Consider the following 19,142-nt stretch of genomic DNA (forward strand, 5'->3'; position numbering starts at 1 on the left):
ACCTAGAATTCACTAGGTGATGAAAGATTGATGCCTTTGGGAAGTATGAAGGTTTGCATTGGAGGACATATTCTCGACCTCTCGGTGTCCATCTTGTTTGTACATTTGATTTGGGGGTGTCCAATCTTCTTATTATTCAACCTTTCACACCTGTAGCCATTCCGCTGGCCAGCTGTGAAATGACAAAACCTAGGCTGCATCTTTTATACCCTCCAGTCCGTTCTGCAGTGACTACAACAGTGATTTTAATTCTGTGGTGCCAAGCAGTAACCTGGAAAAAAAAAACGAAAAGGCATTCCATCTCCATAAATTAGCATGTCACACCAGGAAGCGGCCTCTCACGCTCCTCTAGTACTCCAATTAATTTGTACTCTGTGTCTGGATCAAGTCTATATTTTAGCAGAGTTGTTTTTGTGCCTGTCCTCCTCATACATGCCATGACCTCTGTTTCTCTCCGGCTTTTCTCCCCTCAATATCTCCTCCTCGCTTGTCTGAAAATCTATTGCACTTCTCCTCCGGGCGTGAAGAAAATGTGAGTTGCGATAGATTCACAGTTAGCGACTTAATTAGAGGCCTTAAATCACGGCTGCCTTTCACTCCCTCAGGTTACTGCCGAGGAGAGAGGAAAGTGTGTATATGTGTGTGTGTGTGTGTTTGCTGTAAAAATCTCTGGCTACCCTGAATGCCAAGACTTTCCTTTGCTGTTAAAAAGTGCCTCAGGGCAGTCAGACAGTGTTACTACCAATACTGTGATTGTGTGTCTGCGGTATGTACAGTACATGTGTGTACTCATAACTATAGCCATGGGTAGAGACCCCTAGAAACAGCCTTAGCTGCCCCAACCCTTAAAAAATGATATAGCTTAAACTTGAAATTTAAGGCCACCAAACATTAAACTTACTCATTAGAGCCCCGATCCGTTTAGTTAATCTGTGATATCATGGCTATTGCTGTATATTTCAGCCGATAAGTAACAGGAAATAGCAGCACAGAAATGCCAAAGACATATTTGTAATAATTTAAAAAACTGTGTCAACATTACATAGTTAATCCACCAGTGAGCACCGAAGTTTTTGTTTACGTCACAGTAAAAACATCAAATGTGTGATGATTAGTTGTCAGACTTTTTATAATAATTTATCTTAATATGTTTACAATGGTATCTCCTCACAAATCCATCATAAATTGTTGCAAATGAGCCTTACATAACTAAACTAAATCTGAACCCATCAACTATAAGAAGCAGAATTAAACCAGTGTAGATGAAAGAGTTCTACTGTTAACTGCCAAAACAACAGCAATAAGTGCTTGAAGAAGCTCTACTGTACCTACATGTGTGAAAGTGTATTGCTGGCACGCAACACTGTTCCTCTGCAATAAATTCCACCATTATGTGTTTTGCTCAACAACACTGTCTCGGGTGACAAACATATCCGGTAATGGAAATTATAGCAGATTATCTGAAAGTTGAATTGTTTACGGGACTAGTGTATCCTGGAAATGAGATCGCACTACCATTAGGAGAGAAACCATCACAGCCCAAGTAGAATTGCAACTTGTTTTGTCGATGACATTCAACATTTTACGACTATTATTCTGCCTCTATGCTGACGACACTCACTTTTACTTTCCTGTTAGGCACTAAGGGCCTTATTCTGCTGTTGCTCTTTGAAGAAGCTCTAAATAAAAATACAAACCAGCTGCCTTCAATGTTAATAAACTGAGCAGTTTTTAACTAAGCAGGGCAAGTTCATTTTCCCATCACGCCTAGAATAAAAGGCTTCATGACAGAGAGCCACTTCAAAGGGTCACCCAGTGTGACAACCTCTCTAGTCCGTACTAATAGAGCCATTCTCCATCTAGGCCTATTAATCAAACTCCAAGACCCCAAGAGTTGAGGATTGATTGCTTTAGCCTCAGAGTCTGTAGCTGAAGGAGTAAATCTGTCCCACATTTAAAAAAAATATTTTATTCTGTGAGATAAGTAAAGAGAGCAGGAGGACAAAGTTATCTTTAACAATGCAGCTGCATTCAGATGATGACATTGTTTTAATCCAATATTTAAATGAGTACAATCTGTCACGGTATATACTGTATATAGCTCTTTAAAGTCAAGATGAAATACAAAATGCCCTTTTAACCCTTTTTGATCACCTCCCCAGTCATATTGATCACACATTTAACAATATATACAAAAGAATTATATCGATTTCTCCATATTTTTCTATGGAAAATCCAATTATATTGTCTTTCTGCAAAACAAAATGTGTCATCATGATATCATGGACAACCATCCATCAATCAATCGGCAACAAAAGACCCGTGTGTGTGGAGAAAGCCTTGTTCTGTATCGCGCTACATTCTAAGCCCGCCCACTTTCTTGTATGCCAATCAAATGTAAGGATTGTATTTAAATCCTTCTTGTAACTAAACATCCTTTAAACTTGACTGTAGCCAAAGTCATTTACACTGTTTTTAGCAGTTATATAAACAACTCTCCAACTTTGAGAGTAGAACCTGGTGACCTTGCTCATTTTTATTTTGGAGCAAAAAACAAATCTCAGTTTTGTTTCTTTCAGTCTTTTATCTGCCAGACATCTACTTACATTTGAAGACCCTAGAGTAGAGTATTTTCAACCACTGACTTATAAACTACCAATAAAACAAAATCTTCAGCATATAACAAAAAGAATACACGAGGCGGCTGCTTTGAAGTGATTTATATACAAAAAATGACCCCAGGACCCTACCATGCTCCCCACCATAGAAATGCTGTAATCTACTGCATCAAGGCTTTTTTGCAAATCCAGCATCATAAAACTTCCTTTGTCATTTTAAACAAACAAAGCATTTTGTAAGCATATATGCAAATTACATATTAGCATTGTCTTTGTCAATTAGAAGAAAAAAATTAATTTTTGTGAATGAGTGTGTGTGTGTGTGTGTGTGTGTGTGTGTGTGTGTGTGTGTGTGTGTGTGTGGGATCATCAGCGTGATGCCTGTAGAGAAGAATGAACAGTTAATTTCAGGGCGGAGCACAGATCCAGATACCTCAACAGAACCCAAAACACACACACACACAAACACACATACACACACACACACACACACACACACACACACACACACACACACACACGTACACACACTCACACAATGCCTCATCCCATTAAGGCAAGTCAGAATGCAGTGCAGTGGGAGTGATTTGCAAGCGCTTTATCAGTCTGAATGTTAATAGAAGAGCTATGGGACATACTGGTGGAGGCAGATAACGACCGGGTAACAAGTGCGTGTGTGTGTGTGTGTGTGTGTTTGTGAGAAAAAGTGAGAGTGACAGAGAGTGTCAGAGGAAATAGGGTAAGCAGTTACTCTGTAGAGTGCTGCTACGGCTTCTGTTGCTAAATTGCAGCAACTCAATATTGTAGGAAGCTACATGTGTACAGTACAGAAAGCCCCCGTGTGAAGGCTATTTCTACTATTACTATGTTTCAATTACTTAAGTTGGAGCTATTAAATAAGGTCATTTATTTTCAAAACTTTAAACTGTTAATTTTGAAAGGGATAACTTGTCCAAAAGCATCACATTTAATGAATGCGTGACTTGGCCCAACCCTTTTCTTGTCCGGCATATTCTACCATTATTCATATTGATTCAATTACATAAAGGCTGCTGACGTTACTCACAGGCAGAAGAAATTAAGTCGACCGCTCTGAGCTTTTCACCAAGTAAAAACTAATCTAAGCAGCATTTGATTCACTACTATTGATTGTTTATTCTCTGTTAATGTCTACTTTTGGATTTAATACCAATAAAGTACATTTAAGACGGATTAACAACTGTCAGAACTTTGTCTAATACAAACCTTTTCATCTACACCGCAGCACCTTTTGATTGAATGTACTAAATCTAATATTTCCTCACCAACTCTATTCATGCTTGATGAATATTTCTACTTTCCATGATGTGATAAAATGTAAAAAAAAATAATCAGAGTCATTTTGGAATAAATGGAGAGAACAGAAGACCCAAAATCACAGAGGAAATTTTTATTTAATAGTGTTCATTTAACAGAATATTTGACTGAATGAGACATCTCGACCGTCTCAGAGATGTTATTCTTCTCCTTTGTAATTATTTTACTCCAATTATCAAAGCTAAATTCGGGGAAAGATGTTCCTCTGTCCATCTGTCCACAGAGACACCAGATTTGCTCTGGTGAGAACAGAGTCTGTGGCAGATCAATTGGACAACTCAATCGGATCTCAACAGCATTTTCCGCTCAGTTAGTGTCAATCAATGGGTTTAAGCACACAGACAGAGCTAGAGAGACAGAGGGGTCCGTGAGTCCAGGTCCAGCCTGTGAACCTTCATGAGGTGCTGCACCACTGATTTGTTAGATCTCACAAGTGGCCAAGAGGCTGTTTCAAGTGTCTCTGTAGATAAATCTACTAAATCAAGATCAGATTCCCTGATGAATAATTCGGTGGAGATTTTCTTTTCAATAGATTTCCATCCTGACTGATTCAGAGTGCTGCTATATATATATATATATATATATATATATATATATATATATATACACATATACACATATATATATATATATATATATATATATATATATATATATATATATATATATATATACACACATATACACATATATATATATATATATATATATATATATATATATATATATATATATATATATATATACATATATATATATATATATATATATATATATATATATATATATATATACACACGTTACTTTATCCTGGCTTGTTAGGATGATGGCTTGATCAGTTGGACTTATAAGTGCGTCTCTTAAAAGGAACCAGGTGAACCATGTAGGGAGAGTTATTAGCAGAAATATAATATAATATTCATAACTATGTTTTTTTATTAGTGTATAATAACCTGAAACTATGACTCGTTGCATTTCCGTTAGCTTAGATCCACATAGGTGGCAGGTCCTCTTCCACGGAGTCCGCCACGTTGCACCACCATGTTTGTACAGAAGCCCAGAAGGGACAAACTGAAACTGGCTTTAGAGAAAGCCTTTTGCATTTTTACGTTACCTAAAGGTAAGGATGTCTACTGAAAAACCCTGGTCTTAAACGGGCCCCGGTGCTAAATTATTAAAGACTTGAGCATTGATAAGCTCCATCGTTACTGTCGCATTTTATTAGTGCCTTTGTTTTGTTGTAATTTACGATCACGCTGTGCGCATCTGCTCGGCTCTCTCTGTGTCTACTACACTTGTCTCAGCACCTAATGGTGTTAAATCGGTCTTTGATGATCCGATAGCTCGCTAAAGATAAGTAATAAGGTGACAGAATAGTCTCAAACAAGTATCTAGTCAAACCACCTGGGTTGTCACCGGCATAACTCAAAACCTCTTGAAGCAGCCTGTATGTATTTACGAATGGTTTGTTATTTCAGATTATGTTAATGTGTGCCGTGTTTCCAATCATGAAATTAACTTAAATACATGTTTGTCTTTTTGTTTCACTTGACTTTTTGTGCGGACAAATTGCAAGCCCTAGAAGTAGCTAAGACAGAGAATGGCTTTTATGACATTTATCTGTTGAGCAAACCAAGTTTACTTGGTACAGAAGCAACAACACGTCTGAAGCTGTGGCCTTGTTTCTTGTTTTTTTTTAGACAGCTACAGGGCAGAGTGATGAAAAACTGTGGAGAGGGAGTAAAGCGAACAAGGCCATGGAGCGGACCTCCAGCACGATGTCCTGAAACTGAGGAGGATACTGGGCCACTCAAGGTAAGACGGATGGACTGAGGGAGGACGGAGAGGGAGTACAGGAGAGTGGGATGTGAAAAAGAACGTTTTTAAATGAGCGAAAGAGCGAAAGAAAGGGGAGCGAGGGATGAAGGGAGAGATGATAATTGGGCCTCATTTGCAAGTGTGTCTCTGTGTGTTTTATAGATTTACTCTGCTTCAATCTGGGTCAAGGTTGTGTAGACAGTCTAAGAGCTCCTAACTACGCTGCTCCAGAAGAGCTCCTCTTATGTTTCTTCCCATTTATGAGGAACTTCCATAAGTCTCTCCACTCCATCTCTGTCTCACCCGTACACAGCAAACACAATATATTCAGACTGGGACACATTAAAAACATGCTAAGCGTGTTTGTTTTGTTGTTGTGTATTAATAGAGCTAAGCTTAAATCGTTTCACATAATGACAAACTGTTTTTATATAAATAAATAAAGCGATACACAAGTTATTGGTCTGTGTCCGCTTGGTTTGTGATGCATAGCGTTGCTGTAAGAGCTATGAGTGTGTCATGTTGTTAACCAGCTGGAGGCTAAAGGAGCAGCAGCGCAGTCATTCCTATAACGACAGCTTAAAGCAGTGAAATTACGACAATAAAGCCTGATATGTAAAAGGCGTAAAGGGGTTAAATCCCTCCTGGTACACCTGTTAAAAGGATATTCTGTCTGTTTGGGTATTGTTCTCTCTCGCCATGCACACGTCGGATGTTTGATACTTGTTTTCACTTGAGCTGGACACACTTGCGTGAGTTGATTCTGGGCCATCTTGGATATTAAAAGCAATGTGTGTTACTCTCCTTGGGCCCGTTGGACGTCCCCTCACTTGGCCGTGTCGCTGCTCTCTTTCTCAGAGCTTGTAAGTCATTGTTCCGGGGCGACCATATTGTAAACATACATGTGCAGGGATGCATGTGCAACCGCCATTTTAGGCAAAGGCAAAAGTGCAGCGGGTCTAAATTTTGCTCTCCACAAAGACATTTCCGAGAATCAGAAAGTGCAATTGGAAAAAACATGCATTTAACCAAATGACCGGTTTGCTCCATGTGTACATGTCTCACACACACACACACACACACGAGAAGACTTTCAGCTAGAAATAGGAGTGTGTGCGAGTGTTTCCAAGCTATCATAGCTCAGTCATGCAGGTAAAGTCATCATCACCAGCAATCTGCTCAGGCCTCCAGGCGATGATGCACACACACACACACACACACACACACACACACACACACACACTCTCTCCCTGGGGTGTTCCTCCCTCCAGAGAGGAGGATATGAGTCCATTCACCCGTATAGACAGAAAGAAAATTAATTTGTCACAGCACGTTTATCGCCATGACAACCTGCCTTTTAATTAAGGTCTGACAAACGGCAGAGTGTCGCGTATCTCTCTGGGGAACGACAGATAGAAAGGAAAAGTGCTCTCTTCATCACTTGTGACTGACGGAAGGAAGAGGAGGATGGCAGACCTACGAGCATTCGCATCGATACCGACATTGTGTTGCATGTGTACTTGGTAAATAGTTACGTTGTGACTTAGTTCAGGCAACTCAAACTACTTTGTTAAGAAATGATTATCGTCACACAGCAGTCACTGTTGAGCTCAATGTGAATGGCCTTTAAGTGGTTGATAAATATGCACGAAAAAACTTCTTAAAAGAATAATGACAACCGTTCTTGGTTGTACAACTGATAATGTATTACTCCTTTTACTACTAGTTTCCCTTTTAGTTTCTTAATATATATAAATATATATATAATCGTGGACAAAGGTTTACCATCTTTGCGTTTTATTTTCTGTTATGTCCTCCAATGCACCAGTTTTCATCAGAAATAGTAGATTTACATTTTTCAACTTAAAAGCCATACTACGGATACAAATCTAAGTTCTTCAAAATACACTGTACACAATATACTGTTTGTACTTCAATATGTGTAAATATATCACCAATCAGGCTGAATCCTATCCAACGTCACAAAAGGACAAAGTGGCTTTATGCCTCCATTATCAAAGTTGCGTGTGTTTCTGCATGCATGTGTGCATGTGTTTCTGCATGTGTGTGTGTGTGTGTGTGTGTGCAGCAGTCAAACCCAGCGGCAGCCCCTTGACAGCGTGTCACAGTGCATTAATGAAGGCCGACTGTGGCCTATAACCCTGTCACAGTACTCACAAACTTTTGGTTTTTGTCTTCTGAGTGGTCGCTGAGTTTCAGAGCCAGCCGCTGGCATTTAGTCCTGGCTGAAAAGCCAAACAACTTCTGTCCGACAAGCCCGCTCTGTCATGTAAAACTAAAACAGCTCAGCTCGGCCGTGTGAGAGGGGAACAGAGAGGAGCTTGTGTTCATCCGGCTCCCAGAAAGACCACAGAGCTCTTTAAAGCATCAAACCATAAAAACAGACCGACTGCTTCAAATACCGCCCGAGTGAAAGAGCGAGTGTGTGTGTGTGTGTGTGTGTGTTCTACCTCTTGAGGTTAAGCAGAGCCCAGGGTATGCCGGTGGGCGTTTTGAAGGCTGGCAGCAGCTTTTCACCCAGCTCCACCGCCTTCCTACGGTATACCTGAGAAAGAGAGGGAGAAAGAAAGACAGCGTCTCATTAAAAGAGGCTTCTACCTCACATTCTCTTGACCATTTGAGAAAGAAACCGCACAACACGAAGGAAACAGATCACCACCGAGTACGGCACACAGCGAGCATTTTAACATTATTACTCCAGATACTTTGGGTTGTTATTTGACCGTGTGAACATACCAGATAACTTAGACCTGAACTGAGGGAAGCCACGGAATTGTAATCATTACCCGGCTACAACTATTGATTATCTTCATTATGGATGACAATTATTTTATTACTCATCTCGTCGCTCGTTATATTTTAAGGTCATGTGTCCAGATTTGATTTATTCAACCAACAGTCCAAAATCACAAAGACATTCAGGATATTAATATTTCAGACAAGGAACAGCATGACAGCTAGAGCCAGCAAACCAGCAAGAGAAAAATATTAATGGATTATCAAAATAATTGCTTTTGACTGCTTGTTGCAAATCTAAATGGTTATCGGCTGCAGCTATAATTATAATCCTTGTTATGTGTCGCTCTGCCACAATCCCGCACATGTTTTCCATGTAGTTATTTTGGAACTAAAGAAAGAGACAAAGCTAAATCATCCCAAAAGTGACCTTTTTTAAGAAAAAAAAAAAAAGTATCTGGCACAGAATGCAAGAAGACTGGATATTGAAGCATTTAGGCGACTCGTCTTAGAACATGTTTTGAAGAGAACTACTAGGAGCAGCAGCAGGAACCAAACCCCAGCACCAGAGGATGTAACACTCTCCTTGTATTGCTCTGTAAAGCTCTCAGAAGAAAAGACTTTTACAGCTTACACCTGTGCTGTAGTCCTCCCCGCTTCATTCCACTCGTTGTTTCCCTTTATTCCTTCTTTCCTGTCCTCTTCCTTTAGTCCTTTAATCTGTTGCCAATACCATTCCCTGGCTGCCGTATTGTTGTCTCTTGCAGCTGCACTGACGTTTTCCATCTGTAATTTGAGGACAATTACAGAGATTCCTTATCCCGTTTGGTTTTTCGGTACGGTGCACTAAATAAAGACGACATTTTAAGATACCTTCCAGTAAAAGGGTTTAAAACTCAAAATAATAATGTAACGAGATGTTAAGTCTGGAGCTGAAGAAGCATTTCTGCCACATACACTGGACTTTCGGTACAATAGAACAATGGATTTTTGACCAATTTACCAATGAAAATAAACGCGTCAGGAAGGGCTTCGGGTTTGTCTGCATCATTACCCAAACGTCTTGAGAGTAGGAAATACGACTCTATCTCTGCTGCTAAAAGGGACAATACATTAAACTAGGTTGCTTAATGATTCTCTGCTCATTAGAGGTAACAAAACTAAACCTTCCACTTACAAAAGAAACTTCTCCAAAACAAGTCAGCCAGAGAAAGCTGGACTCACTTACGTTTCTTTGTAATCGTTTAGAATAGGACATGCTGAGCTGGTGCACAAGAGCATGAAGATCAGAATAATGACATCATTCTGAACATTTTTGGAGTAGTGAAGTTATTTTTTTATTTCTATTCCACTTGGAACCAGCAGTGTGTGCAGAGGCCTGTTGTGTTGCTCTAAATAACTTCATAATTACTCAACTGTAAAACAAGAGCAAATATACCTGGATGTAGGGCCTGTATTAAACTGGGTGATGGTTTCATATGAAAGGTGAATTACTGGTAAATGTGTAACATGACTTTTGACCTTTGTCTCATGAGATTTCTGCATTTATATCATTTGTATTTTTCTTGGATATGTGGCACTTATTTGTTGTTTGAGGTACTATTTATAACACAAGTAATGCCTGAATTGGTACTTATAATCACATGATTTGACCTTTGACATTTTGCAAACTGGTGTTAATCGTGTTTCATTCTACGATGTTGAGATGACGGTGTCAGGGCTCGACAGTAAGAATTACCAGGTGGCCATCAGCAACAAGTGCTACCGAATTTGATTTCCTGGTTCCAAGCTTTTGTGTTTGCATATCCGACCGGACAGCTTTGTAGCTGTTTTAGCAGGGGGGGGGGGGGGGGGGGGGGGGTCTCTTGGTGTCTCTTAGGTGTCTGATTTTGTTGGCTGTAAAAGTGAAGTACTTCTATTTTTGGCTCCAGGCACGAGTTTAGTCAAGCAGTTAGGATAGAATGGGGTTTGGCCCAAGACGTGATGGACTGTTTGACACCACTGCCAAGGCCTCCGCAGCTTGCCTCCAACTGCTGCTGCTGCTGTCCACTGACAAGAGCGAGAATGACGTTATGTCTGTTTTGGTTGTTCTGGTGCAGTCCACATGTACATGGCCTACTTTTTTAGGGGGGGGGGGGGGGGGGGGGGGGCGGCGCTCTTGTGGCACAGATTTAGTCCACTAGAGATGGCAAAGTTAGAAAATGAAATGTTTGGAATTTGGAATAAAAAATGCCAAACCTGTCTCCACACAGAAACATAACACAACAGCCGTATAAGATTAGATACATTATCACTGCAGTTTTGAAGCAGTGATATAACATTAAGCTTTACAAATGAGGAAACAAGTTCACGTCATCTAGATCCTGTTTAGAATTCTGAGGAGGCAAAGACGTCTTCATCCAAAATATAGAAGAGCAGGAAACCAAGCAAAACTTCAACAGTTTCCTGACTTCTCAAAGAAACTCTTCAGTCTTTCTTAATTGTGTTTGCAAATCAAACGGAGCTCTGATCTGACGCGGAGGAGAAGGCAGCTTTAATTGAAATGCCTGTTTTAACTACTGCACATTATCTCCCAAAGGGAGCGAGCACAACACTGTTTTTAATTCTTGAATTGTGTGATTCAAGTACACAGGACACTTATCACTGCAAATATGCACATGCTTAAATATTTAAGTTTATATAAGCTGGTATGCGGTCGACCAGCCTCATGACCAATCCTAAAACTTTCTGTGTGAATATAGTTGATAACGTTTTAGCATTTAGTCAAAGCAAGCAGTAACAAACAATTCATCTGTTGACGCGAAGTCAACAGCACTACTACCCTCTGTACCTCATTCCTTATGAGTGCAAGCATGCAGTCCTCTCCTTTGTTATCATCCCTCCATTAGTCTTTCCTACAGTGTAGAGATGCCTGTCATATACACACACACACACACACACACACACACACACACACACACACACACACAGGCACACAGAGGTGGTGCCGGTAGCATTACAATCGCACTATGTCAGCAACATGGCAGTTCTGTTCCCAAAGGATCTACGGCTCAGCAGGGCGTGAGAGACGGGAGGGCTCGGGAGGCTACTTGTCAAAACAATACGGGAACTTGACAGCTGTTCCTTCAAAATTCAGAGGCAGCGAGAGGTTACTGAGAGCTGGTCGAGAGGTAACAGGAATGTGGGATTCATGTGGGATGAAGATACATGTCGGAATGTCCTTATGTTTGACCTTGTAAAGATGCCAGGAGTGATGTTTTCTATGGACTTTGGGAGCTCATTAGACCTTTTCTGCACCTGATCTTAAAGTCAAACTACTCCTAGCGCTGTCACTGGTGGAATTAGCAAGCTAGCTGGCGAACTAATGGCTAATTAGTTAGCTAGCTCGCCAATTCCACCAAGCTTTAATGTTACACTGGTTACAGGAAAGGAGGCCAACAGCTGGGCTGGTGGCCAGCGGCTGGTCTAACTGTCCCTCAGCCTCACTCCACGCAGACTTGAATCTCATAAAATGATGTTTCTAATATCATCATGTTTGGAAATGCATATTTATTGAGCATTTCAAAAGGACTTCCAAGATATAGAGTTTTCAAGGTACGATTTGTGGTGACGCCGTTGATACCAAATTATCTCACTGTGTGTGTGCGTGTGCGTCTTTCAGGCCCCGCTGTGGTAGTGTGGGAGCAGTGTCGTAACAAGGCATCACATCCCAGTGATTAATGCCTTTAATAATGCCAAGAGCACACTGAGGGGAAAAATAAAAAAACACTCCCAGGGACGCACAGAAGAATAAATTAAACACACCCTATGTCCAAGGCCATCAAGCAAACTGCCAACAGGCTTTAATGAGCAGTTGAATTATACAGAAACTGAGGACCACACACACACACACACACACACACACACACACACAAACACACACACACACGAAGCTTGTGGCTGATGTCATTAGTAAAAACTGAAGTTAATAATAGCATTTCACACCTGGGCACTTCTGACAAAATAGCCATCAGGAACATGAACTACCCAAGTGTTGTGTTTTTATTTGTGCGTGTTATTATCAGTATAAGTAAGTCACTGTTGTGGAGCCACAAGTTGACCTGTCCACAGAGTGGGAAAGTGTGCGTGGTTATTATTTCGTCATGCTGTGTTCAGGATAGAGGAAGAAGTGTCATAATACGGGAACAGACGAAGAGAAGTGAAAGCAGGACGACCTGTGTGCCGTCATCCTACCTGCTGAGTAATGAGGAGATGAATGATCAAAGTACAATCTTCCACTGGAACACTTTTATCTGCATGCACCCTTTAAAAGGCGACACAAAAAAAAGCTGATATTTGGTTATTCGTAGGTCGCTGTAGGCTGTATCATGTGACTCTAAGGCAACGCCACTCTAAATTAAGGCTCAACCCTTCACCCAAATATCAACATGACTCTTGTGACAATACCAGAAATTAAGTAGTCAATACAAATACCAGTCAAATGCCACAATTCTCAAAACCCAACTCACAGTTTGAGCTCGGTCCTAAATTCCTCTCTAAGGTCTATTCTATATTGCTGTGCAAACATTCAAGTTTTTCCAGAAACATTTTTTTAATAGAGCTTGAAAATTTCATGACTAAACTCAACGCAACTGTGCTACTTACTGCCTGCTAACAGCTAGCGTTAGCTTGCTTTCCACATGAAAGATTTCAAGTTGTTGCTCACGATGTAGCATTACTAAGGGACAAATAGGGTGCAGGACGCATCAATGGGGAGTTCACTGCATAATGCCTCAGATTACCTACAGGCATGTTTGAAAAACGTTCTTTGTATTTAAAGTAAGTAGTTTAAATGGTTGTTCCACTCTCCTACTAAAGTAATTATAGGAGAATCACTGAATACTTGGATATAAAACCTAATAAACAAGACAAAGAGATTGCTGTTGGCCTTTTAAAAGCCAATATCAAGCTCAAATCTGAGTGGCTCAAAGTGTAACACAAAGCTTGAGGCATAACTATAGCAGTGACATTTAAAAGCCTGACTAGTGACGGCGGACGGACGCAGTAAACGGGGAGGTCACCCTAAAAAAAAAGGACCGAACTAATGGAGATGATTCAGGTCACAAGGACAAAGAGGGACACGACAGGATGGGTCAAAGCTCCTGAGATGAGTCAGGAAAAGAACAATTTAAGTAGAAAGACAGGGAGAACATTTCCCTCCTCTTGAAGTTTTGGCCATTGTGTTTGCCCTCCACAAACTCACTTAATCCACAGAATGAGAATAAAGTGTGTTTTAGGGAGATAGAGAGACAAAGAGGAAGGAAGAGAGGAAACGGACAAAGAAAACCAAAGGATGAGTCTAGTTAAGATTCAGTCACATTCATGCGACTTGTACCACCACAGGGGGTTTACCTTGTAAACCCCCTGTGTGTGTGTGTGTGTGTGTGTGTGTGTGTGTGTGTGTGTGTGTGTGTGGGTGTGATAAGACATTTCAGCCTCTTTTTGTGGCGATTTCAAACTACTATTTTAGTTTAGGGGTAAACTCTAGATTCAGGGTTAGAAGGTTAGGTTGAGGTTTCAAGATATTTCCAGAACAAGAAAAATAAGAGTCAACCACTTAATTTAGTCGATAGAAAACATCAGATTTGAGTGGCTCGGGGGTTAAACATCTGCTTCTAGACTAATCACTTGTGTAGAAACAAACCCAATGTGACACACAAAACATATACTAATTGAATCTTGATGGTTATTTTTGACCTTAAAGTACATGTTAAACAACTATCTGGAGTCCAGACGATGTGGGATATTGACTGTTACTCACTAGATGAAGTGTAAGTGAGGGAGGACGGCTGAGGGGAAGTGAGTACATCACATAAGTCGATACAGCTTTTACACAAACATGACTGGTGTATTTCCACAGCGTATAGATTGATTCTTCTCACCACTGTCAACAATGAGGCCACCTTCCAATGAGGCGTTAGACACAACACAGGCCTCCTCACCGACACTACTTTTAGTTATTTCCGTATGAACAGATTTAAATTTCAGAAAGCAAAACGATAATGACGCTCAATTAATGGTCACAGTCAGTTGATCTACTGTGTATCCTATAGAAGCACAAAAGCCATGTTTGGAATAATAATAACAGTTTCTTTACCTAAAAACGTCAATCTCCGTACAAGCTCTATCCCTATTGTTTCACATTTACACAGCCTGAACCAGATCTTTTTAAGCAGGCACACAGAATGGACAGCTACAACAGATTCATTGGATTAGAATCGCAGGCTCCACCTTCAAGGAAACATTCTAAAGATGTCCTGTTTTCAGCCTCAAGAATGAGTAAAATCACTGCTTTTCTTCTACGACAGTAAAATCAAGATGTATTTCTACCGTATTTTGAGCATTAATGTGTAAGTGGAGAACAACCTACGGGCTTAACACTGGCCTTCTCCTGCTTTACTTCCATTATGCTACTGAGCATAGACGAGTGTATGTATGGGCCACTACGAAGATAGATTACATGAATTAAGGCTCATATTAGGGTCAAAGTCGTGGAGAGCATTTAGTTTAGGTCCTGTTTAGAGTGAGGAGACAGATGTGGAAGGTCCCTACAAGGATATTAACATTTTAAGTATGTGGGAATGCGTAGGTGTGTGTGTGTGTGTTCACCCAATCAAGTTTCCAGGTCTAGCTCTCCTACCATAAATGTTGGCAGCGTGTGTGTGTGTGTTTGAATATGTGATGCAGTCTTCGGAGAGTCGCCTGGACAGCTCCCTAACTAAGATGAATGACCCAGCAGGCCTTGTGGGATACGTGGCCCAGAATACAGCAGCGTCTGGGGGGACGGAGCGAGACCCTCATTCCTCCTCCTCCTCCTCCTCCTCCTCCTCCTCCTCCTTTCTCCTCCCTTCTCCTCCTCCTCCTGGACCCCGACACGCTGCCCTCTTCTCCCTTCTCCTCCCCTTTGCCCTTCATCATCTCCTCCCTCCTCATTTATTCTCATTTCACTAACACCCCCCCATCACTCCAGGAGGCCTCCTGGAACTCTTTCCTCCTCCCCCTCTTCCTCCTCCACACTCTTCCCCTTCAATTCTACCTTGTGTTCACCCATCTATAAAACTAGTCTTTTCTCTCTTCTTCCTTTAATGGCACACCCCCCCCCCCCCCCCCCTCCCCTCCCCCCCCACACTGGGAAAATCTATTTATAAGATCCCTACCCAGTTGTATATACATACACATGGCAAACTGCTATTTTTTCTTCTTCTTCAATGTCAGGGTATTTTTGTTGGATTTTCCAGGCTTCATTCTTGCCTCTTTCATCTAGATTTGTCAATAAAGACTGCCGGCACTACAAGTACCCATCAGCCATTACCTGCATGTTGATATTGTGGCCAAAATACTTTCTTTTGCATACTCATTAGATATGCACTCAACGATGCTTCTAGAAAAGTATCCAAAGACGCTTCCAGGTATGAAGATCATATTAGTGCCTGGTGCTTTTCCTCTAAACTGAGCATCAAGGTGCACCATGGGTAACTTTGCAGGGGGATAAGGCTGATGTATGACTTAAACTGAGATGTCTACAAATCATTATTTACAGTTGCTTTCATTTTCACTCTCTGGTGAGATAAATGCACAGGTACACTGACATTATGTTATAGTCAGTCAGGACAAGCATTGTGATTATTATGGTTATGGTAAACTAACTAAAAAACGACATTATTATAGCGCGATATACCTCAACAGACAAAGAGCTCTACAATTGGCCTCTTGTCGACCCACTCGAGCACAAACTCACACACTCCTGGCTAGCTGCCAAATATCTACGTCATGAGCCACAGCCGCGCATTCATTATGTTTATTTCAAGTGCAAATTTGATCATGTTTTTCATTCTTTTCTAGTTCAAGTAGCATTAACAGAAGTGTTGTATTTCACTTCCTGAATGAATGAGTCCGTGCTGGCACAACTGAATGATGAGTGCAGACTAAATGTGGGAAGAGTGAGCCGGTGTACGACTGTGTTGGCGGAACAAGGCCTGTTTGCAGGCTGCTGACCTGACAGCTGTATTGGAGAGGCTGAGCACACACACACACACACACACACACACACACACACACACACACACACACACACACACACACACACACACACACACACACACACACACACACACACACACACACACACACACACACACACACACACACACACACACAGAGAGAAGCCTGCTGCTGTTTGAATGGTTGCTCTTGTCCTCCTCCCCACTGTCAAAGTCGTTCCCTCACTCGCTCTCTCTCATACGTCTAGGTTTATAATTTGCTTCAGGGAGGGAAGACAAAGGATGAAGGGTGGCAGAAAACTAACAATCAATCACTCCTTGGCTTGAGGAGACGAGTTAGTAATAATTAAAGCAGGGCATACGGAAAGAGAGGAGAGGAAAGGAGAAGGCAGGAATGGAAAGGAAAAGGAGAAAATAAAGGAAAGGGAGAGGGGAAAGGAGAGGAAACAGGAGGAGAGGGAAGTAAAGGACAGGAAAGAAAAGAGGGACGAGGAAAGGAACAGAGAGACTGGAGAGGAAAAGAGGAAAGAAAATTACAGGAAAGGAGAGGAGAGACTGAAACACAGTAAAGGCCTGTATGTATGAATATTGATTTGTATGTTGTCTGATGCAGAACAAGGTGCATCATATAACTTACAACAGTGTTCTTCTTTACATAGTTTGTCACTCATAACTGCTACAGAAACATTTCCGCAGATCGCCTCAGGGAGGACTATTTACCAAGGTAATGGATGGAAGTCACATTCATCTGAATAATATGGAAATACTGGTAAAAAAACCTCAGCATTTCTTCTACAGCTCAGCAGCGTTTGCTGAGGTTTTCTAGACCAGCTGAAAGCTATTTTTCTTTTCCCTGGAAAACTCACTGTGGTGTTAAAAGGCCTCCTAAGAATACATTTAACTGTCCAAAATAATTACACTCTGACACCCCCTCAACTACCAGAGACTGCTGCAGGTGAAGCCGTTTGACTGCTAATGAGAGTGGAGGAGGGGGGGAGAGAGAGGGGAGGAGAGAGGGGAGGAGAGAGAGAGCGAGAGAGGGAGAGAGCAATGCCTGAGTGGATTTGGTGTATCGGCAGGGGGTCGGTCACCTGTCAGCCGTGATGAAACACCAAAGGGCACACAAACACCCACCCCTCATTTATAGGGTTTGCTGTTGGCAAAGAACGTGATTGAGGAAGAGGAAGGCTAACAGGAAGACCTCCTGCGATAGTGTAAGGTGTCTATTACACCCATAAAGGAACTACAATCAGTGCATGGACCTAAACTCAACATAAAACAACCTTATAATCAACTAACCCACGTACTCACAAGTTATCTATACGCTCCTGTTGACCCGTGAATTTCTTAGAACAAATGTATTTAACTTTTGTTCTTTTCTTACATATAGATACACAATTATAAAGCTGAAAGTCTATCAAATCTAGATTTGTTTCGATAAGTCAATTATCAATTATGTGTGAGAAGCTGCTGCTTTTCATGGTTTTGAAATAAATTCCAAATAGAATAGTTTGGGTTTTAGTTTTTTGGTCAGATAAAAACAAGAAATTGCGAAATCATCACTTGGAAATTGTTGGAAATTGACCTTTCACTATCAGAATCCCTCAAAACGCAGACTGGCCAATCAGAGTGTAGCATCAGCCAGTTGCCGGGTCGAACACGCGGCTCCATAGACTCTCTCAGATGTCCTTTTCAGGCGGGTTTTGAGGATTTGGAGCTAGTCGTGGTTAAAACGTTGTGTAATAGATATACGTTTCTAAAACATTATGTTTCTACGCAAAGTAGAGGCTTGCAGCTAGCAGAGTACATTAGCACATCATTAACTAGCATTGGCACTGTGCTGTGTTAGCTACCGACGTGTGGGCTCCATGGTCGCTCTGACAGCTTGATGGAGTGTTAGCGAAAGAAATTCTCAGATGAAAAGACAATGAACGTAATCTTTAATCGCAGCCCTAGTAAAAAAATAAATAAATAAAAGCTTTTCCTGATCGGGCCAGACGAAGCTGCACCGCTGGGTTTGTGGATTAGGGTTAGCAGCAGGTTAACGAGCACAATAATGTGCAAGCGAGCTGCTGTTTCACACCCGGGTCCTAATTGACTGGAGCAGGGCTTATTGTGCAGTAATCACCGGCTGACTGTAACAAGTGAGCCGCTTTGGACAAAGTTGACTGCAGCTCCGCGTGAAAACAAAAACAGGACGGCGGCTTGCTGCAGGTAAATACCTACTGACAGAATTTGACACAACCTGGGCCAGACATGAAACCTGGAGGTGATGATATTCACTGGATCATTAGACGTTTGAGCTCTAAATATTGGGACACCTTCACAGGCTCCTGCGCCAACCAAAGCGGCAACATTTCATTTTGGACGTGCACGGGGTGAAACCGTGTGTTCGTCATTACATTCAATCTTTTCACGGTGTGTTTGTGTTGCTATAATTTCACACATCCTGCATTCACGCTGCCTTAATGCAGCCGATTTTCATCACATTAAAACTAAAATATCTTACATGTGGTAGAGCGTAGAGCTGCATAACAAATCCAGCGATCCAAAT

General features: G+C 41.3%; 1 protein-coding gene across 1 annotated transcript in view; it reads right to left on the reverse strand.

Annotated features, from left to right (window-relative positions):
* man1a1 (mannosidase, alpha, class 1A, member 1) overlaps positions 1–19,142 on the reverse strand; it is a 124,470-nt gene that overhangs the window by 28,651 nt on the left and 76,677 nt on the right. Inside the window, exon 5 of the mRNA XM_079180227.1 lies at positions 8,264–8,358. Coding sequence (XP_079036353.1) covers positions 8,264–8,358 — 95 coding nt within the window. The remainder of the gene's footprint in view (positions 1–8,263; positions 8,359–19,142) is intronic.

Source organism: Pholis gunnellus (assembly GCF_910591455.1).
Source record: "Pholis gunnellus genome assembly, chromosome: 19".
In the NCBI taxonomy this organism is placed as follows: Eukaryota; Metazoa; Chordata; class Actinopteri; order Perciformes; family Pholidae; genus Pholis; species Pholis gunnellus.